Source organism: Corvus kubaryi, unplaced genomic scaffold (genome assembly GCF_017639235.1).
Source record: "Corvus kubaryi isolate FWS band 111438036 unplaced genomic scaffold, C.kubaryi_AGA036_p1.0 37385, whole genome shotgun sequence".
NCBI lineage: Eukaryota > Metazoa > Chordata > Aves > Passeriformes > Corvidae > Corvus > Corvus kubaryi.
In genome coordinates this window covers 25,828,769-25,851,503 of record NW_024581127.1, presented here as the reverse complement: position 1 = coordinate 25,851,503, position 22,735 = coordinate 25,828,769, and the positions used below count along the sequence as shown (strand labels likewise).

The following is a 22,735-nucleotide window of genomic DNA, read 5'->3' as shown; positions in this document are numbered from 1 at the left end:
TGAAATTAAGGTCATAACCTTTTCTATTTACTTTTGGGATGTGGTAAATTAGAGCTTTGGCTTCATTACAAAAATTAATTAAAATAGTCACACAATGGCACCATTCATGGCTGTGCTTGTCCCTCCCTGCAGTATGTCCTCCTGTCAGCTCTCTTTGGTTTTAGTCCCAAATTCCAGTACGTGCTAGTCTGCCTGTATTATCTGGATCAGTAGACTAGATTTTTCTTTTTGTCCATCTTCTTTGATTCATTGGAAAATCTCCTCTTGTTTCTAATCCTTCTGGTTTTGGTTTTTTTTTCTTTTAAGAAACTGTACACTAGCAGTCTCTTGGCATGATCTGATGTCCCCAAAATGCTTTCTGGCCACAGAGTTTGCAGTAGAACTTTACCTTTGACTCACAGCAGAGACCTCTGCCTAACAATTTCACCTTACTGACATCCCAACTGTCTAGGTCTGGAAAAGAGGATTAGTGTTCTTTTCCTCAGAATTTCAAAAAGTAAACAGAACTACAGAGATAGGAGGAAAAAAAGCCTGACTATTCCCCAGTCACACAGAGTTGGGAGTCTGCCCATTGAAATAAGTTTTATTTTTTTTCTACGCCATTTCTTTGTGAATGTAGTGCTTGTTTTAAAAGCTGGATTTATGAACTGGCAAAAAATAATATTTTCTTTTGTAGGAGAAAATGTTGCATTATGTTTCACATGACTATGTCCTGAGGTGGTTCAACATACTGAGTTCTGTGCATACCAATAAATACAGATCTCAGAGATTTCAGGAATAGTGATTTACTAAAAATTATTGCTTGATAGGAAGTACAGAAGAGCTCAGATTCATTTACGTAACACCTAAAGGGAGAAATGGCCAACAAAGGCTTGGACTAATACGTGCTGGTGATAAAGCCCAACAGGCAACTTTGATCCATACATGTAATTATACTGAAGTCAAAGTTAAGGTTGCTCTGAAGATGAGAACATGAGATACTTGCAAAAGTGACACTTATTATAGGCTTTATTTCTTCAGAGCATTTAATCATGTATGTAACTGCAAGTATAACCTGATTTTTTTTTTTTTTTAAACTTATTGCTTGACTACACAGGTGCACTCAGGAAATTTTATCCAAGTTAATTTAAGGTATGACTTCAAGACGCGTCAGCTGAACAGCTTTAGAATGTAAAAGTGAGGCCTGGTTTTGTGGAGTGAATGTGTCCACATTCCTGATACAAGGTAATGAAGCCAGTTTGAACAAGGGTTCAAATCAACAGTTCTGTTTCTAAACTCATGTCAGCTGCAGATGAGAAACAGAAGGTATCTACTGGGGAATGAGCATGGGAAGGGTTATACAAGCTGCCCCTTCTTTGTGAAACACAAAGAGGCAGGATCCTCCTCTGGGCCAAAATAATCTTTCCTTGTAGGCTTAGTTTTCGGCCAAATCAGGTCCCTGTGTGACCCATCCCATGGGTGCCTGAGTTGGTGCTGGTGACGTGGGATGGGGCAGCAAGGAGGCCGTGGGTGGGAGGTGACTGTGGAAATACAGTCAGCGCTACCGTGGACTTGCATTGGATGAAAGCGCTCACATAACCCTGGCCACAGGACCCCCTTGACCATTTACTGAGGTTGATCATGGAGGAGTTTTAAAAGCAATGACAGGAACATTGCTTGGAAGGAGGCAATAGACCTGAGCTCCTTTTCCAAATCTACCAGCCTCAGATGGCACATGTGAGCAAGGACATCCCACCTTCCCACTACTGAAAAATGTGGTCCCTCTGTAAAGCCCTTGATAGAATACACAAACCCCAATTTTCAGATTTTGTGCCTTGTGCATGGAGACACCTGGGGGCAGGACTTTTTTCCCCTATTTGTTTGTGAGGGGGAAATGGAAGACAAGTTTAGTCCCTTAAAAATAATCATCTTGTCCTCTATGTGCCCTGAATAAATGACATCCTGTGTTGAACTTTGCTGAAAATGCTTTTTTTTTCCTTCTGAGAGAAGCTGAAAATGAGACTGCATTGATATTTTGCTGCAGCGTTGTTGCCTGTAGGTAGGCTTTAGATGGAGCCGTTCTATGGAAATCAATCCTGGTACAGCAATAACAGCTGTTATTTTGCCAGCACACAGCAAGCAGAAACAATTGCAGAGGTACCCCCACTACAGCAATGCTACTTGGTAATTTAAAAACAGTGCAAGACATAAAATAACCTGGATAAAGCTATTTTTCCTGTTCTGAAACCGCAGACTGTAAACACACACTCATGAAAAAAAGGGAATTCTTCTTCGCCTCTATGTATGGCCAGTGAGTCATATAATATTTATAATGCTGTTGGGACAGCTGTGTGAAATGGATTCTGTTTGGTTTGCTCCATTTTTTATCAATTCCTTTTGTCATCTTTCTGTGTTGCCTGCTATCCTACCTCTCTGTCCCATTAGGCACTGCAAAGTGAGCTCATCTGCTTCCATGGACAGAGCAAGATTGTACCCTGTGAGCACCGTGAGGACTGGAGGTATGTGAGAGACTCCATCTCTTGGAAGCTCTTGGGCTCTTTTTTCTTAATCTATAAATAGGAAAACATCATCATCCTTCAAAATGTAAATCATTATTAGAAAGCCTCGAATGGGGACAGAATATACTGGTTTCAGAAAAAGAAAGTATTCATTTGCTTCTCAAGTTTATTGACATATTTTATGAAGGCTCAAGAATGAAAGATTCTGTGGCACTATAATGGAGTATTATAATATTAATTTGCATCAATTTCTTAAAGACATAATTCAATTACATAGTTCAGCCTTTAGCAACCTATTCGTTTAAAATCAGATCTCTTTTTGAACTGTCAACCACTTGGAGGAACAGCCCTTGATTCTTTCTTGATTGTATGCTAGATGAGGCAATTTTTCCTTGGGGAATAACATTAGCTAAATTAGGAAGACTGTAATTTAAAGGTGATTAAGTACCTTTTGTGATTGTTGTTTTACAACTTCAATCTGATAACACTTAAGTGCATGTGTAATCTAGTCTTCCACAGGGCTACTCTCATTCATAAGTGGTCTTAAATCCTTTTAAAATCAGGACCTAAATAAGTACCACAGTTAAACCTTTTGTGGCACATTGACAGAGCATGTATTTGTTCTGATTCCAATGACATTTCACAGTTGTGCTTGGTGCATAAACAGTAGGAATTCTTTTAAAAATTGGGATTTTCATTTTACAGAAGGAAAAAGCAAGGAACAGGAATGTGAATGGATACATTCTGGTCATAAGGCAAGTCTGCTGGAACACCTGGGAACACGCTGTGGACTCCTGGCCCTCATGCATTTGTGTCCAGCTTCACTCTGGCTGTACTTTTTGCCTTGGTGCTCAGCATGGGAGGAGCAGAAGGAACCATCGAGGCCAGGCAAAGTGACCAAGTCATTGCTCAACCTGCCCACTGATGTTCGAAGAAATTCCTTCCTAACCATCAGCTTTCTTGGGGTTTCAGTGGAATTTTTGTCAGGAGAGCACCCAATGTGTTGAAGGATGTCAGAACATGGGCTACTATTGCACCATTGACAAATTTAGGGTTGACATCTGTTGGGGGCTGCTGAGCAAGATGCACTCAGCTGACCCATTGTCAAGAAGTGGTGCTGGCATTTGTCCATGCACCAGGATATTTTACAGAATGTCATCACTTGGTAATGAAATGCTCCCCAGTAATGATGGCTTACGAACACAGAAATAGCCTTTGCCCATAATAAAGTTTTGCAAATAATGCTTGCAGGAAGTGATTTGCTAGGAATCAATCAAGCAGATCCCAGAAATAATGTGGCAGATGGTAACCCGACATTACTGCAACATCACCAAACTACTTCTTACTCGCACTTTAAGCAACCATTTGGACTCAGGTCTTCAAAGAAAAATGTTCACTCTCACTCTACAGCTGGTTGAAACTGAATTGTCACCCCACAAAAAATTCTATCCTTAGAAGTCACTAAAAGGCAGAATAAAATTAAAAATCTGAAATGTCCTTCAATGAAAAAGAAAAAAGAATTCAGTTATCAAGACTCTATTTTGATGCCTTCAGGCTATGTGCCCGTTCTTTATTTTTAGCTGTGTTAGGCTACAAACAAAAATTTTAAAATATAAAATTAACACAATCTTTGTTCTAAGTGATATATATGAAGAAAATTTAACAAAATAGATTTGAAAAAGAAAATGCTGGAAAGAACAAACACCTTTCTCTTTGAATTTTGATTTTTTGTCCTATGAATACAAAAATTTGTTGAAATCATCATGTCTCCATTTTTCATGCCCTAGCACCTTCTGACAGAAGAATATTCCACCTGAACTGTTGTAAGGTATTTGAACCTTGATAGTGTGCCCCAGCCAAACCATCTTTAGCTATTCTTATCAGAGCCCTCAGAGTGGGACCAGGCTGGAATTACCCTCACTGGCTTCACCTGGCCTTTCCACCTTCAGCTGCAGCACAGCAAGAGGGTTTTTAAGCTCCAGTCTGAAGGTTCACGGGGGGAAAGTGAGAGGGGAGGGATAGGTCTATAGTTGCTTATTGGTCTTTGCTGTTTTGTTGTTTGGGTTTTCTGGACTAACTTGGCTGCTGATCAATGGATGGGTTTTGTTGCTGTCATCATGTCAATGCTGCTTGCCTGGATCAGAAGCCCCACCTGTTAGAGCCCTCAGGAATTCATCAAGGACTGAAAGGGAAACTGTGCTAAATTGGAAAAGAATTGAGAAAGAAGAAGCTGAAACACTAAATACCAAGACAGCAAGGAATAGATAAAAAGGACTGTGCTGCACTTGATTAAAACCACTCATATTATCAGAAAAGTGTGTGTGGAGCTCATGGACAGAATAGAGAAACCAATCAAGCAATGTGAAATCTCATACACAGCAGTTGCAAAATGTGTATGTACTGTATTATGGATATGTATTATGGATAAGTATTATGGATAAGTTGTAAAATGTATAAGTAGAGTATCATATAAAGGTTGTAAGATGTAGAAGTAGGTAAAGTGCATAAGTACTGTGTTATGTAGAAGTTGTAAAAAGTATAAGTAAGTAAGAAAATATATAAGTAGAGTGATATGTGTAAGATAAGTAGGTAGAATGTATAACTAAGCAAAGTGTTTAAGTAGGGTATGATGTCAAAGTTGTGAGATGTGTGAGTGGAGTATATTTCAAACAATAAGAAGCTTCTGTGAAATCATATTGATTCGTTGATCAGAAGGCATGAGTTCCCACACTGAACAGTTTTGATTAGGTCTCTCTAGGTTGTGACTGGCTATGCTTGAGTTACAGTGATTTAAAAAGTTACTCATCATAACCAGTGAGGTGCACTTTCTTATTTGCAAGGTAAAACCCATTTTCTTACATTGTATGCCTAACCTACTTGTTATAATTGATTGAGATGTGAAATTATTACTTCATTTTTCTGTTGTATACCTGCATATTCTTTCATCGCTGTATGAGACTTGTTGCATGCTACAGAGCAAGCAGCCCTGTTTTATTTACTATAGTATCAGTGCAGTCCTTAAACAACAGCTTTTCTTACAGAAGATTTTTCACCCTCCTCTCCCACACGCATTGTTGCACTCTGAAACCTTTCCAGAAATGAGGTTAGCCAAGCCACTGTTTGCACTAAAAGAAGGATCATCCCAGAAATGGGGTGGCTGAAGAAAGCAAAGTAGGCCACCAACTTTCCCTGCCGGATAGCTGGCTGTGACTGTATCCCAGAGGAACGCTGTCATGCTGGTTATGCGACAGCACCTGAAGCTCAGCTTGAGATGAGCAGGTGTCATTATCACAAGCCCATAGGGACATTTATTGGGCTTGTCTTTGGGAGTGAGGGTCATGCAGAGCTCAAAATTAAGCGCCTGGTCAGACCCATGCTGGTCAAAGCAGAGGAAAATTGCTGCTGCAGCCTGTGCTGCTATGGCCCTGTTGGAGACAGGGCACCTGTCCAGCCTTTCCCCTCAGAGATAAATTAACACGGAGGATGCAATCCCTCATATGCCCCTACCTCGGTACTGGCTGAAATGAAGCAAAATACATTGGCACAGACACTGGCTCTTCTCAGGCAGAGTTTGTAGGATAAATTTTAATAACTCGAATTCCTACATTTCCATCTCACCCTCGGTGTGTTTGGCGTGTGCTGCCACGTGCCGGTGTCGCACACGTGCAGGTTGTGAGCCACCGCCTGTCTGCGTGCAGAAAAAGAGATTTCGACCACAGTGTTTTGCAAAATCTGACGAAATGTGAAAACTGAATTACTTTAAACCCCCACGTTTCATACAACCCCCTCTCACAGTCTTGCCTATCGTCTGGCATTTGTGGGAGAGGATGACTGAGCAGCCCCACAGCTGCTGCCGGCTGTACTCCCCAGGCTGTAGCTTTGCTGAGGGCTCTCAGCTCGGTATCGGGGGGCTCAGGCAGACGCCTGTCATCAGAAACAGCCGAACGTCGGCCATTTCGGCGAACGTCAACAGAAAAAACCAGTTTCTTCGCCGAATCCTAAACATGCAAGTCAGTTCCTGCCCTGACGGATGGGACCGGGACCGGGACCGACGGAGCCCTCGGGGCCGCCCCGTCGGCAGCGGGCCGCGAACCCGCGGTCCCCAGACCCGCGCGCGGCCAATCGGAGGCCGCGCTGGTGACGCGGCGGGGCGGGCGGGGTGCTCGGCGCGGGGCCGGGCGGGGGCGGGCGCTGCCGCCGCGGGAGCGGCACGGCCGGGCGGAGCGGGCTGCTCTCGGAGAAGGGCAGGCAGCGGGTTGGGTGCTTTGGCTGTAGCCTGGTCCGCTGGGGTTGGCAGAGACTCCTCCAGGCTGCTCCACGAGGACCGGCTTGACGCTCGAGCCTGTTTTATAGAGAACAATTTTTTTTTGCCCCTTGTCTTTTCGGAGTGTGCTTCGCCCAGCGCCGCGGGCGCCCGCTGCCCTGAGCGCTGCCGTGCCGGGAGGCGCGGGGGGCCGGGGCCGCGATGCGCTGAGATGGGGCCTGTGGCTGCTCCCGCATGGGCTCGTAGTGCCCGCTCGGCGCTGAGTGCCCGGGTGCCGGGGAGGTGCGTGTAGTAGAGAAGCGCCAGTAGCGCTGGATTTTATCCCGTTGTAGAGGTGCAGGCAGACAGGGGTTCAGGTGTGTTGGGGTGGTTTGTTTTTTTCCCTCTCATTGCCTACATTAGCTTGTTTGCCCCTTCCCCCCTCCCCCCCCCCCCCCGGGGGGGGGGGGGTTTTTTTTTTTTTTTTTTTTTTTTGGGTGAGGTGGGAGCCCGGGGTATCTGATTTTCCTCCAGCTGAGCAGTGCAGTTGCAGCGGTAGCGGTGAAATCCTGCTCCTCCAGTGAGCTCGAGCCAGGAAAATGGAGGCTGTGATAGAGAAGGAATGTAGTGCTCTCGGAGGGCTCTTCCAGACCATCATAAGCGACATGAAGGTAAGAGGCTGAGGGGTAAGGGGTGTGGGGGAGCACAGGGGAGGGGAAGCCTCTTCCCACCTGGCCCGGCGAAACTTCGCCCCGGGCGGTGCAGCCGCATCGGGGGCTGGCGGCGGCTCGACCTCCCCCGCGGCGCTGGGGGGACGCTGCCCCGGGGCTGGGTCCGCGTCCCCGCCGGCGGGACCAGCCCGGTAGAGGGGCTCCTTGGCTTCACACCCAGGGTTTGGGGCTTGCGAGTTGGTTGCAGGACACCACCTCTACCTCCCTCCTCCTTCCCTCTTTTCTCTATTTGTCCTGCTCAAATATGCAAGCTGTTACCTTGCACCAGGGTCAGCGATTTCCAAGCCTGCCTCTTTATTTTACAAATATTTTTCTTCTCCTTTTTTCTCCCCTGGTGTGGGCTGTCAGATCGGTAGCAGAATGAATGCAGCGGGGCGGGAGCGTGGTGCGGCGGAGCCGGGCACGGAGCATGTCAGCCGTGGGGTGGGGCTGGGAAGGGCAGTGTGAGCATTTCGGTGCCAGGGTGATGGGCGCGATGGCAAAAAAATCTCTGCCTGGAGATGTTCAAAAGTTGATATGTGCCTGAATTAAAATTGCAGCTCAGTCGTTTATGTGGTATTATTTTCACGCTGTATATGCTCGTGGAGGTGGCATTTCCTTCTTTCTGTGAATGGTCCCTCCACCAGCCACCAGAAGCCTGACTGTGCTGATCCCGTCTCTGCCAAAGGGTCCCTTTGAGAGAGGCGCTCCCAACATATCCTTGGCAGCCAAGGGCACTTCTGCAGGGTTTTCTTTGGGTGAGCGGGTGCCTCCCACCCTTCTCTCGTGGAAATAAAGAGCGTAAAAGCGCTGCTGTGTTCTGTCCGTCATGTCTCCCCCAAACCCCAGGGCTCGAGGCGCCCAGCCTCCGGCATACGGCCGTACTGCAGAATACTGCAGTGTTCCCCTGGACAAGGGCAGCTTGTCTTCCTGCCTGGGCCGACTGGGAAGGATGCCGTTGTGGGAGATGTTGAGAGACGTGTCAAATAATGGGGGACTGCCGTAATTTAAAGGCGGCAACCGTGCGTGCTGTGCTTCTCCCAGCCAGGGGCACGGGATTTCTCTGGGTGTTTTAATCCATGCAGGGCTGGTGAGCAGCGAGGGCTGCGGGAGAAAGAGCTGCCGAGTAGTGTTGGAGGACAGGGTCTGCTCTAGGAGGGAGCCTGGCAGAGGTTAATGGCTTCTAGTGTATTTTTTTGCGGGGGGGGGCGCCCGGGGGGGGAGAAGCTGTTTGCACTAGAAGTTTTTTTTTGGCAAGTGTTCATATGCACTTTCCTCTCAACAGATCTTAGGAGACATTTAATTAAAAGCGTGGCTTGTCAAGAGCAGGTAGATTGCAGAGAGGAGGGGGGAGTCTGTGTATATCTGTCAGGATAGTGCTGCAGACCTGGCAGTGGTGGTCCTCAGGCTCTCAACCCCCTTGGATTTTTAATAATGACTGCACTTTAAAATGAAAGAAACCCCCCCAAAAGCAGGAAACGATCACAAATCCTGGAATCACTTTAGTGGGCAGTGCATGGAACACGCAGGAGATGTTCTGTTCCAGATGAAGTGTGGTTTTGGGTTTCATCACAGAGGGACACTGAGTATGTTTATTCTTTCCTTCTTTCCGTAAGTGGTGCATTTGGTTTTTCTTGCTCTTAAGCCAGTGGGCCTCTGTGGATTCATTTTTTTTCTTCTACACATTGCTACTTGCATGGGAATGCTGCGCATCAGAAAACATGTTGACATGAGCTTATGAAAATGGGCACAGGTGTGAATATTTTTTTCTTAATGCTCTGTAGTAGTGGAACCTGTTTTGTGAACTGAGGGGGGAGGTTTGGAAGAAATCACTGCAGATCTTTAGCAGCATGGTAGTTGTTATGGTTTAAAAAAACTGCTCATTATTTAGCATGAGTAGAACAAAGAATTTTTACCTGTAGTTTGGTTTGATGCAGCTGATGCTGTACTATTCATGAGATGCACTAGGATTCTTTGTGAATTGTGCACAAAGGAACACAACAATTTCTAAGGAAAAGTAGCTATTTTCTGATAGTTAACCAGAACCTTTCAACTAATCATACCTTTAGTAGTAAAGTGAAAATTAGCATTTTAAGTGCTGTTTCACGTAGTCAGATCTGTGTGGGCAGGTTTCTGGCAGGATCTTGGAGATGTTGCGTAGGGGTCTGCCCACGCATACCCAAGTGCATTATCTGTGCCTATTTCTCATCGCAGGCTGTGATCAAGGCCCCACATGCCCTGCAGTGCTGAGGGATTTGATGCAGCATCCACCTTTTTTTTAACTAAATGGTTCACAGGTTCTTTTATCGTATGTATTGCTCTACCTTAAACTTTGTTGTAAAGATGGTAGGGTTAATGAACAGCTTAAATTACTCTGAAGTCTTGCCAGTGGATGCAGATGGGTGCTGCAGCTGAGGTGATGAAGATGCAGTACATGTGGACTAATTTTTCTCTTTGTTCACAGTAACACAGAACTAGCTCAGGTGTACCTGTTGTTAATTTTGAGCTCTGCCTGATCTTGACAAGGGTACAGAAGCTGGGATTATAATTCTGAGCAATGTGATTGTTTCCATTTGTCTCTGTATACTGTGTTAGATTTGAAACTTCATAAGGGTAATATATGTCAGTGTGACTAACACATCACATTCTGTGACAGCAAGATTGTCTCTTGCTGGCTGAGGTCTGTGGAATGGCCTTTAATGTTTTCTCCATATACCACAACTTTCTCTCCACTCTCTACCAAAAATATTTTTGTGGCTAATACCAACAAAACCTGCTCCAAAACAACTCAGCATAAAGTTAAGTGATTTAGAGAAATGATGTTATTGAGTAAATATAACAACAGTTAGTAAACATCCTGTTTATACAGCACATTATTGTACATCATAGAGTCACAGGATATTCTGAGTTGGAAGGGACTCACATGGATCATTGAGTCCAGCTCTTAGCACTGCACAGGACTCCCCCAACAATCCCACCATCTGCCTGAGAGATTCATCCAAACGCTTCTTAAAATCTCTCAGGTGCTGTGACCACTTCCCTGGGGAGGCTGTTTCAGTGCCCAGACACCCCCTGGGTGACGGAACTTCTGATGTCCAACCCTGACACAGCTTCATGCTGTTTCCTCGGGTCCTGTGACTGGTCACCAGAGAGAAGAGATCAGTGCCTGCCCCTCAACCTCCCCTCGTGAGGAAGCTGTAGACTGCAATGAGGTCTCCTCTCAGTCTCCTCCAGGCTGAACAGAACATCTGGAACTTCAATCCCCTGACAAGGGAAGTCCATTTTTTCCATACAAAACAAGGGTCAGATTTGTTGAGTAATATGGTGGTGTACATGATGACAGGGTTGTTTATGAAAAGTCCACAATGGGAATTGTACTTGGCTGTTGTGCTCTAGAATTGGGTTTCTATGCTTTGAGATTTCAGGATCTGATTAAAGAATCATAAAGGTGGGAGCGTGTCTGCCCATCCTTATTTTGATCCATTGTCACAGCCCTGGTGTTTCCTACGATACATCACTGAGTATGTGGCACTTAGGATTTGTTATACTCTTATGCAAGATGTTTTTCAAAGCAATCAAAGTTTATAAAAGCAAAAATAAAATGCATGTCCCCTCAGAGGAGTAGTCCTGTGTGCTACGTGCAAACGCTCTGCAGCTTGTTTTTGAATGCTGAGTTTTCTGTAGCTCCCTGTGGGAAGGGAGTATTTGATCTGAATGGTAACTCTTTTCTGGCAATTGAGAAATGAGATTCTGCAATGTGCTGTTAATTTCAATATCTCTTTTAGTGTAAAGCAAATCATTGCAGTTAATTTTTGGGAGGGCCTGTTGCGGATGGGTTTCAAAAGAACTTGTCTTCTCATGCAGAGCAGATTTTCTTTAATGCTGCTTTTCCTTCTGAGTTGATTTTACATTCCTTTTAATCACATTGTTCTCCGCCATCCTGAAGAAAAAAGACAACACCTCTGAAAACATTGAAATTGGCTGTGTTTGTAGTTCATCACTTGCTTGATGGTGTTTCTTTGGCTTTTAGCTTGTTGTTTATTTGTCTTGCCTCTTCTGCCAGCATGTGTTTTGACAGAGCAGGGGCTTGCTGTGTATGCACAGCACCTGACACCTGTGCGGTGGGCATGGGAGGAAGATGAGTAATGAGCATTTGGATGAACACAGGTTGTCTGTGGCTTCATTTATACCAAGTCACAGGATTTACTAAATTTTTATGGGTCAAGTGGGTGTTACCACTTAGTCTCATTCATCTCCCTGCATGTGAGGGATGTGCAGGTATTGTCCTGATAATCAACAAAAATCAGGTTCCCAAAGGAGGTGTGAATTTTTGGAAAATTTTAGAAACTCTTTTATTATATGTGTATGTGCCTTATTTATATTTGTTTAGCTGAAAGCGCAATAAAATAAACTTTTTGCTTCTGGCAGTAACCTCTGCTTTAATACTCTAGAGGAGGTGAACCCTTAACTCCATTGCTGCTGCTGGGACTCCCAGCCTAGGCAGTGGTGCACCTTTGCCTTCAGTCCTGCAGTTCTTGGTCAAAGCAGAAGAGAGAGACATGAACATATGGGCATGAGAAACATTTATGTTTTTGCAGCCTCTTATCTCCTTTCAGGAAGTGACCAGTGAGAAGCAGCATTTTAATCTTGCTTTTGTAGAAGCTGGGACCCGGGGGTGGCCACATCAATAATTAAGAGTTGTTTGTTAAGTATCCCTGATTGCTTGTGAATGCCTTGTGATATTCACACAAATAATATAAACTCAGTGGAAAAAAGTATTTGATGGAACAAATAGAACTGCTGAGACAGTTACTACATCAAGTACAGCTGCAAGTCCTCAGCCTTTGTATTAATCCAAGGGACAGCACACACGTAGCAGAGAACCTGGGCAAATTTATTTTAGTGTGACATGTTGTAGTGCAACAGCTCTTCCCCAGCTGTGCTTTATTTGAAGCTTGAGATCTCTGTGGAGGTTAGGAATGTTCAGTTGAATGATTTTAAGGGCTTGTTTCAATCCAGCTGTTAAGGATGATAACTATTGTAAGGAAAAATGAATGTGTCATGCATTGTGACCGGCACTGTTTAACATCTTCGTTGGTGACATTAACAGTGGGATTGAGTGTTTCCTCAGCAGGTTTGATGATGTCATCCAGCTGTGTGGTGCAGTCACCATGCTGCAGGGGAGCAATGCCATCCAGAGGGACTTCGACAGGCTTGAGAGGCAGGTCTCTGTGAACCAGGGAGATCTTATTACACCTTGAGTACCAAAAGGGGTCTACAAGAGGGTTGGAGGAGGACTTTTGACAAGGGCGTGTAGTGACAGGACAAGGGAGAATGGCTTCAATAAAGATGGCAGTGTTCAGTTAGATATAAACAAGAAATTTTTTTACTGTGAGTGTATTGAGAACAGGTTATCCAGAGAAGTTGTGGGTGGGTGCCTGTTCCTGGAAGAGTTCAGGGGCAGGTTGGATGGAGCCCTGAGCAACCTGGTCTACTGGAAGGTGTCCCTGCCCATGGCAGGGGAGTTGGGACAGATGATCTGTAAGGTCCCTTGCAACCCAAACCATTCTATGGTTTTGTGTGCAACAGACAGGCTTGGAGAGGAAGCACACCTGCCATGTTGCACTGGCATGTCCCTTACACAACAGTCTTTAGGACAACTATCTATCTCAAACCTAGCAAACTAGTGTTTCTTCCCCTTCACAAAAAATCTTAAATGAGTTAATTTGCTGCTTTTCTTGCCGCTTTTTTTTGTTCCTTAAAGGTTTTACCACTGAGGCATTTGGAGCGTAGCTGGCTGCTCTGGTTTCTTACCCCCTCTGCCTCCCGACAACCTGCTTGCTCAGGCCGTTGGTTTGCATACACTGAGTTTCTTGCCTTTTCCAAGCAGCTGCAGTATCTTTCTGTAAACATCTTGGAGGGGGAGGGATTGACATGCAGCAAAGTCTGAAGATGGTGCAGGAAGAGAGCCACTGCATGCCTGCCTAAATGCTGGGGTTCAAGGAACAGGGCATAGCTGGGAACATACTTACTCACGAGTAGTTTATTTTTTAGGAACACATGTTTGCTTGATCCAAATACTCGTGTGAGTGTTAACAATTTATACAACTGCTGAACATTTGCTACATAAGTGTGTATGGGGCTGGCTTATCCTGTGACATACACCCAGGGCAAGGATTTTTAATATCTCTTAAGAGTACTCCTCTTAGACCTGGCAGGATGCCAAGAACTGCATAGTAAAGTTTGTGAGGTTGTAAGTGTGGAAGGAGTTGTGCAGTGCTGCATGAAACACAATTGACTGAACAAATGTTGGAGAACAAGAAGTCTGTGTAATTACAGGCTTAGTGCTGGTTAATACCTAACAGAGGGTCATATTCAGTGGAGGTTACTGCTTCCTTCCTGAGCTCTGAGTTTGCATGAACTGAACCCAAATATTTGTTGTAAAATACCTGAAAAGCTCAACTTTTTTTTGCCTTTTTTTTTTTTTTGAAGTACAGGAGTTGCAAGAGTTGGTGGAGTATTCTTGATAAATCTCTGAATGGAAACTTGTGCATAGCAGCATGCTATGTGTTTTCAACTTCTGAAGAACATTTTTAAGGTTCATGGTCTACCCAAAGACAGTGTGGTCTTGAAGATAAGCAGAGAGCAAAATAGGAACTAAATCTAAAAAAGGCTTTTTGGTCTACTTTAGAGCATGCGAAGATGACTACAGAGAAGTTTGAGTTAGTATCATAAAGGGGCTACTCTTCAGAATGAAGTAGTCTCTTTAGGCTACATATATCTTCAAGGGTATGTTTTCAGTTTGAAAATTATGTCTACCTTGATACTGTAAGGTGCCAAGCACTACTTTGTTTGCTGGGATCTGTGCTGACCTTTAAGGACATTGATGGAATTCTTCCTGCTGGGCTGAGATAGCTTGGATGCTAAGATGTTTGGAAGGATTGGAGACAAAATGTCTAGTAGTTTTGTGGCTAAGACCATAGCAGCTTTCATCTTCAAAGTGCTCTCTGTGTGACTTGGCACCAAAGAATGGCTCCCGTTTTACAGAAAGGCAAGCTATGGCTGCAGGTTTAGTGACTTCTACTCCCTCCCCCTAGGACAAGAAGAAATTGGGTGCATCTACAACATGGCGTTAATGAGGGGATGTTTTTTAAGCTCCCAGTATAATAGGTTTCTATTCTCACATACATAACACTTTGTTTTTACTGATAAAGATGTGTTGCTGTTCACCACTGTGATAAGCCGGTGTTTGTAGGCAGAAGAGATGACATCTACAAATTACTATAAATTCTGAACAAAAGTGTCCTGAACTCCTCTTCTGTAACTGAAACTACAGAACCTCTCTCAGTTTTTAGTGGAGAAGCCTGACTGGAACATCTTAACCATAAGCTGATCATGAATAATTTGTCTGTTTTGTGGGGTTTTGTGTGAGCTCGTACTTTACACTCTTCTGGTCAACAACCATAAGTGATGTGTAGTTGGTTTTAATCCTAGGATGCTAGCTGGAGTACGGTCGTCCTTTAACAAACCACTCTTGCGGGAATGAGCTTGTGTTGGTGTGTACAATGCTACTGATGAGTGTATAACTAGAGACACTTGGTTCATGGTACAGAAAGGTTCACATTTGTTCTCGTTTTGTCTTCCACATAAACTACCACCGTGCTTCTCACCCAAGCATAAGATATATATATTTTTTTTTTTGCCACAAAAGTCACATGTATGCTGTGTAGTGTCTCTGAAGCCCTCTGTGTAGAGGCACAATTCGGGATTTTTTGTTAATAAAGCTGTATTGGTGATGTCTCCGAACATCCACGTACCATCTGTGAGCATGCCACATGGATGCTCATGGATGCATGAGCAAACCAGGGGTCTGATTTGGAGATTGAAAGGGATTATTTATCTTCTCATGAGTGAAATGGAGAGAAGGTAGCCTGCAATAGTGTACTTGCACTTCACTGTCTGTCAAGAGGCAAAGTTAATTAAGCATTGAAAACTTGGGTACCTGGCTGCTGCCTTTCTCCCAGTGAGATACTTTTGTTGTCAACTCAAATGCTTGTTAGTACTTTGGTTCCTGGAGATTGACATTACTGCTTGTGGAATCGAGGTTGTGTTGAGTGGGTGGTCAGAAATTAGGGTTTCTGCTTGCTTGGGAAGAAGTGATGAGACCCCAATGGGGTTGGTGTTGTTACAAACACAGGGCTGTTGGCTTGAGGCTATCCTGTGTAGGTATTAACTTGAATGACTGCCTCCTGATATTTTAATTATCTTTGTTTTCATCCAGCTGAAATATTGTAGGTTTAGAAAATAGCTGCTGAGTGTGAACAGTGGCCACTTAATGATTGAGTGGATCCAAGGCAGTATTGATGAGTCTCTGAGGAGAAATTTGCTATTCAGGCTTGCAAACTTGTTCAGACCTGTAGGGAAGAATGTGGAACTATATGCTTCCTCTGGAAGACTACTTAATGTCCAGCTTTTTTAATGTGGCATGGGATAAAAGGTCTTCAGAAGCTGTGGCTAGTTGTTTCCCACCGCCCCCCCATCTTGTGAATAACTTCCTATGTTTAGAGAGGGAGAGACTGTTTATGCATGATGTATTTTCTCACAGTATGAGTCTAACTTTTGTTTGCTAATTACCCAGTCTTGGATTTAAACTGTGAAGTGACTGTTTTGGAGCTGAGTTTTTTCATCTTACAAACCATGAAGCTGAGCTGTGGACAGTACAGATTTGACGTGGTCCCTGTTGACAAAGAAGGAGGCTCCTAAGTTGGATTTGTAAGCCAGGATGAGTTTTCATGGGTCCTTGCTGTACTACAAATTAAAGTCACAACCATAGGGCAACTGGTATCCTCCACTGGAGATGTTTAAACATAGACTAATGCAGTGCAGGCGTTATTATAATACAAATTAAAGGCTCCAGAGCTCTGACAACAGAATGGTACCAGACTTAGGTTCCCTCCCCCTTTAAATGGTGTAATAAATATGTGTGTTCTTGCAAAGTAGTGCTGCATTTCAGCGCTGCTACTAAGGGAAGTGGGCATTCTTTAGAGTTCTTCAGATGGTTTAGGAATGTAGAAAAAATGGGTATCTGTGGTGGTGTTGTTGTTTGGGTTTTTTACCCCAGTGGTGTGAACACCCTTTTCTGGACTTCCTTGTGTAAGATTTAGACTTGATTTTTTTCATGCCATTATCTGTTTTCTTTATTGTCCTAACGTCTAAACACTAAAAACTAAACAGTTTTGAAAATACTAAACAAGTGGTTCTGTGATACATAGAAGTATCCAGTTGACAGTTTTTTTAATAGCATGTAAGATGTCTTCAGTAGTGTTTTGTGGCATAATTTTCAATGTTGTGATAATGTATCACCTTGAAAAGCAAAGCTTGGCATGCCTATTTATACTGTGCATGCTGAGGGAAACTAGTTTCTAATCCTGCCGTTCCCTAAACAAGAGGCAGAAATGATGGAAGTAAATGTATGGATACAAGACTCTGATTTTAATTACCCCTGCTTTCTTTCCTGAAGGGTAGTTACTGGTTAAATGACATCTTATTCTGATCCTTGATGTGCCTTTACTTTCACCTGCATGCAGTATAATCTCTCAGACCTGAATCTGTACCTGTCTGCTCCCCCGTTCAGTAATGTCTGTGTTCAGCTCTTGCTGTGAAATCCTGTGAAGTTCATGTCTTTTGCTGTTGATGCCGTTTCATTCCTGGCCCAGTGAGGGTTTAGCACAAATTGAGAGTCCCTTTTGCTGATGGAGCTAAGCTCAAACTTCCTTTGTGCACGGCAGTATCTTTATCTTAGAAAGACAGATGAGACTTTGAAGTCAGGTGGTCTCTTTCCTTGTCTTGTGGGAGTACTTCTGCAAGACGTCTATATAAATGTGTTACTCTTCCTGAAAGAGCTCTAGTGAAAGGAAGTGAAGGAAGTTTTCAGAGTTGCCTGTTACCTGGTCTTATAGTTGAATGGGTTGTGCAATCTGAAACTTCTCTGCTGAAACAAAACTGATTGTTTCTTGTCCTGCACCCCTGGAAAACAGATGATGGACAACATCGGGCTATGGGATGCTCTTGAAATCAGTATTGGGACTTGGCTGATTGAGTTCTGGTTTTGAATACAAGAAAGAGGGAGTAGGTAGGGGAGATTTAGATTAGACACAAATTGATTTATTTTGCAGTGTGGGTGGTGAGACAGTGAAAAAGGTTGCCCAGAGAAATTGTGGATTCTCCATTATTGGAAGTGTTCATGTTCAGTTTGGATGGGGCTGAGAATGACCTGATTTAGTGAAAGATAGGCCTGCTCCTGGCAGGGGGCATGGACTAGATGTTCTTTAAATGTCCCTTCTAACTTAAACCATTCTGTGATTCTGTGTATTCGAAATGAGGTGGGTAATACCAAGGAGTAATAGAATAGGTGGTGTGTATATATCTGTGTCATTATAAAGGGTGAAGTCTCTCTTGCCAGCAAAATTCCTGTTTCAGTGCGTTGAAAGATTTGAGACTTTAGATGCAGCCTAGAAATACTCATGAGACAGGCCCTTGATGCTTTTCACACTAGAAAGAGGAAAAGCCAACAAGCAGAAGTTTTTTGGATGGAGAAGAGCAATTATGAACTTCAGGCACAATGATGCTAATTCTGTATTCTCACCTGTATTTTGCAAGACCTTTTGTGACTTGTTAAGGGTCTAGGCAGTCCTATCCATGAGTCATGGACTTGGCTAAATGAGTGGATTGAACAGAGGGTGTATTAATGTCTGGTAGCACTTTGTAATTCTTGCAGTTATGGCTGGCCGAGTGTTCTTTCACCCAGTTGACTATTGATTCTTCTAGGAAAGAGGAAAAACTTCCAGTGCCAGATGTTACCTGAGAAGGAAAGCTGACTGTCAACAATTGTGTCTTCCAAATGTGTTGAGACATCTATGGCTGGAGCCCTCTTTTATTTTTTTTTTCCCCCTCCCTCTTTTTTTTCAGACTATTACTGTTTCCTGTCCTCTTCCCCTCCACTCTTTCCTGGTTTTGTCTGTTAAAGAACTGTGGAAAAGTGGTAGTCTCTGTGTGCAAACCATACTTGCTGATTGCCGTTCTTTGTGTGTAACATCTGTGACCTTGTGTGGTGTCTAGCACAATAAAGTCTCTTTGCTACTTGGAGGTAGTGTAGTGAATGCCACAGAAATGAGACATTCATAATAATCCTTGTGATTCTGTTATCTGGTAAAAATATAAAAAGAAATCTTTTGTTTTCAGCATAATTTACTTTGGAGGGGTAGGAGGACACATGCACAAGCCAAGTTACAATTTTTGTTCCAAAAATAGATGTATGGCATTTGGATGTGTTACTAGGGTGTGGAGCTCTGTAACACTGTTATGTGTTTGGGACTCAGCTTTTTAGCTTATCATAGCTGAACAACTACACTGAGGTGGAGAAGTTCTAACTCCTGTAGCCTGTGTAGTTGTTTTTTTCCCCATTTCATTGAAGTCTTGCAGTTAGTCATTGTTAGTACTTTCCTGGAAGCCATACAGGTCTTGGTTTGATAACCCTTGAGCTAAAAACAAGGCACTGCTTTCTCCTAGTTCTCTCTCTTACCTCTCTAGCTGAAACAGCCAAAATCAGATTCTGGATTTGCTTTACTGAAGAGCACCTCCTTGTCTCTTTCCCCCTGCCCCAGAAATTTAGATGGGCTGTTGCTCTGAACAAGATTCCAAACTGTTACTGCTGCCTTTGTACTTGATGTCCCAGCAAGAACTGGTAATAAGGCTGGAAAGCCTTTCTGATAAATGAAAGCAGATAAATGAAAGCACTTAAAAGAACACTGTCAAGGGTTTTTCGAAGATGGAATGAGTCTTGTCTATGGGAATTGGGGTGCATGTAAATAAATTAATAAAGTAAGCATCCTTTTGCTTAGTGGAAAAAGAAGAATCATAACTTCTTGGCAGAAGGAGTGACAGAACATTTTAAAACTCAAGGCTGCTGATACTCAAGTTGTAATCTTAGGTACAACAATCTGGGTACCTGTTCTTTCTTGCCATTAGATGTCATCAATAACAATTTCAGAAAATACGATACTTTGCTGCAAATCTACCCTTCCTTTATTGAGAAATCACTGAGTTTCTCATGTGTGTCTCTTCTCACTCCTGCTGTGGGATCACTGGACTGAAAGAGAGGAAAAAACTATCTTCCGTAAATCTTTTGTAGTGTTGTGTTTATGCGGGGCGGTTGTGCTGGTTCACCAGAAAGAAAAAAATTTCCAACCAAGGCTTAAATTCTTTTTCCAAAGCTGCATCTTGGTGATCATTGCCTGCTCTTTTCTGGTGTGGTGGGCTGACCTTGACCAGCTGCTTTTTATCTCCTCTTCCTCAATGGGATGGAGGAGAAAATAGTAAGAAAAAGCTCAAGGATTGAGACAAAGACAAGGAAATCACTTACTAGTTATTGTCACAAGCAAACCAGACCTGAGTGGAGAAGATGAAATTTATTGCCAATTAAAATAGATTTGAATGGTGAGGAAGGAGGACAAAAATTAAGACATCTGCCCACGTCCATGCGTCTGGGTGTCAGATGGGATTTCACTGAATGATGATGGTCCACCCTTTTCCCCGTGGCAGTCCAGGAGCTGTGGCTTTCGAGGACTCCGCCCAGGTTTGGGTGTTGGTGTCTGGCACTTCCAGACACACTCTCTGTCCCTGAGGGGAAGTTGTTTCATGTCCCTAATTGTGGACTGGCTACCTGAGTGACAAGGCACGAGGCAGCAGTTTGTTTCTCAGCCCTGAGGCAGAAAGGTGTTTTCCGTGTTTTCCCTGCCTGTGTTTGGTGTAGATTAGCTGGAGCTGGGCCGTGGGATCAGGTGACTAATCACCTATACGCCCACTAATTAAGCAATGGGGTAGGATAATGGCATGCTGCAGCTTACTTATGGTGACGTGCTGGGCGGGCAGCAGAGCCCCACTGTGGAGCTCCAGGGGCTCTGACGCCATGGAGTGTCATATGGCAGTGGGAAACATCTATTCAGATGAGGACAGGTCAAATTTCTTCATTCGATGATGAAGAAATAATTGGGCACAAAGTTGTTTTGGGGAAAATAGTCCTTGGATTAATCCCTTAGCAATTTTTAAGAAAAAAAGACAAACCCTCACTGTAATCGATCCCTTTTTCAATCCATGAAGAGCTAAATGGGAATTTGCAACCCAGAATCCTGCTGTGGCTCTTCCCTAAGCATGACTGGACCTGGGGGAGGCCTCCTGCTTTCACAGATAACACCAGGCCTGAGTAACCCTGACATTTAAAAGGGGGAAAAATTATTTTCTGCATCAGCCAGCTGAAATTGGAAATTGCAGAGGGAGCAGAGGAAGCTCTGGGAGAGGCAGCATTAAAAATACTGTGTTATTATTCTTCAGAAGTGGCTTTATGTCGCAAAAGCACATCTTGGACAAAGATATCAAATTCCACCTGCTGTTTCTTTGTGTTTAAATTGAGAAAGTAATACATGTTGAATCAAGGATGTGTGTGTTTTTCACCACTGTTAACATTTCTCTTGACTCTGCTTTGACAACAGCAAGAACTGTTGCTGGAGGTGAGACACAGCGGGGCTGCCATGCTCCAGGTGGCACACGAAGACGTCTTGGAGAAGGAGTTGCTGCTGCCCAGGGCACTGGCACTGTGCAGATTTACAGCACTAGTTTTATTCCTGCCATCTCCCTGGTTTGTCCCCACAGGCATCACTAAATGGCTTCCTTGGTTCCTAGGTGCTGGAGATGGGACAAACCCTTGGTTATTTGGTCTTGTGAAGTGGTAGGTGTTTTGCACTTTTGCTGTAGGTAGGAATGAAGGGGGTTTTGGTTTCAGCAGAGATAGGGTGGTGGAAATGTTCTTAGGAAAAGCTCAAAGGAATGACACAATTTAGAGCGTGACTTCATGATCTGACGGAGAGATGAACTTGTGGATGTGGCTTCAGCAGGGAAAACTGAGAGAAAATTATTCTGGAACCCAGATGAAGTACATGCCTCTTATTTTCAGCTGAGTTTATTAGAGATAACAAGATATGGCAAGCTGAGCAGATAATGCAGGACTTCATATCACTGATGTAAAACTGCTGAAAGGTTTTCTTTAAAAATGCAGCAACAAGCAAAAAAAGAACCCCAACAAAATCCACCAGCCAAGGTATTAATTCAGTGACGTTAGAACCACAAAAAGCTCCATTTTTCTACTGTCGAAATGAGATCAGGTGCTATCGGCCAGTATATGGGGAGCCCAGGTAAACAAACTGCGTTGATTTCAACCAAACAAATATAGCAAACTATTTAATAAAATGAACTGTTACAGCTTATTTGAGCAGGCTTGGTTTGAAAAAAACATCATTTTTATAGACAAGAATTAAATAGTTGTGGAAATGTTTGATTTCTCCAATTTTGCTTGCCAGGCTGACCACAAAATAAAAAAAAAGGGGAATTTCTTCCTGAGCTGTGTTTTGATAGGAGTGTCTTAAGCTTCCCTGGGAAAGCAGCTAAACGCAGAGCTGGTATCAATCTCCTGGGAGCCATCAGGTGCATTTAGCTGGATAATACACCAGCGAGATGGAAACATAATCAGGCTGCTTTGGTATCGCCTGCTTGCCGGCTTGCATTTTGCTGGAGTATCCCGTAGAGCCTTGGGCCCTGCTGGTGATTGTCAGGGCTTTCAGGGCTCCTAGCATACATGTGCATAATGCATGAACAGCATGCAGGTGACATTGAGAGACAGGGTTCAGAGGAGGGATTGCAGTAAGACTAATAGGTTTAAGGAAATAGCATTTTTTGCCTCTGTTAAATAATTGGTGGGTTTCTTTCATTTTTAAAATGTCTGACAGTTTTTTGCTTAGCACAAAGCACTTTATATTCTAGGTCTTGCCACCCAGATAACTGCTATTTTCTCTTTCCCCTTCTGTATTTGCCACTGGTTCTGTCATGTGTAGGTATAACAAGGCTTATGAACACCTGCTTTGCATTGTTTGGGGTCTTTTCCCTTTTTCTTTTCCTTTTAGCAAAAACCCACAAGCCTTGCAGAAAAATACAGAGAGTAGACTACCAGCAGGCTTCTGAGCAGGTTTCTGGGAGCTGCCTTACCAGGGTATACTGAGGAGCTGGAATTTGTCTGCCAGCTTTTGGGGAAGGTCCTGTCTTTGCCCTGAAAACAAAACACTGTCTCTCACGGCAGTGGGGGCAATAGATTTTGGTTTACTTACAAAAAGCAGACCAGTTTATAAGGGTGGATTGAGTTTGCTACAAGCAACTGCACTTGCTTGCAACCTCTGCCA

At 43.7% G+C, this 22,735-nt stretch overlaps 1 protein-coding gene across 20 annotated transcripts in view; it reads left to right on the top strand.

The window, feature by feature from the left end:
* Positions 1-6,703: 6,703 nt before the first annotated feature.
* Positions 6,704-22,735, top strand: part of MTSS1 (MTSS I-BAR domain containing 1) — a 126,465-nt gene continuing 110,433 nt past the window's right edge. For 9 of the 20 annotated variants that reach the window (XM_042036569.1, XM_042036575.1, XM_042036580.1 and 6 more), the window contains exons 1-2: positions 6,705-7,118; positions 7,244-7,412. In XM_042036569.1, coding sequence (XP_041892503.1) covers positions 7,341-7,412 — 72 coding nt within the window. In that variant the 5' untranslated portion in view covers positions 6,705-7,118; positions 7,244-7,340. Of the gene's footprint in view, positions 7,119-7,243; positions 7,413-22,735 lie in introns of all 20 variants that reach the window. The other 11 variants (XM_042036579.1, XM_042036568.1, XM_042036574.1 and 8 more) reach the window with 6 other exon arrangements.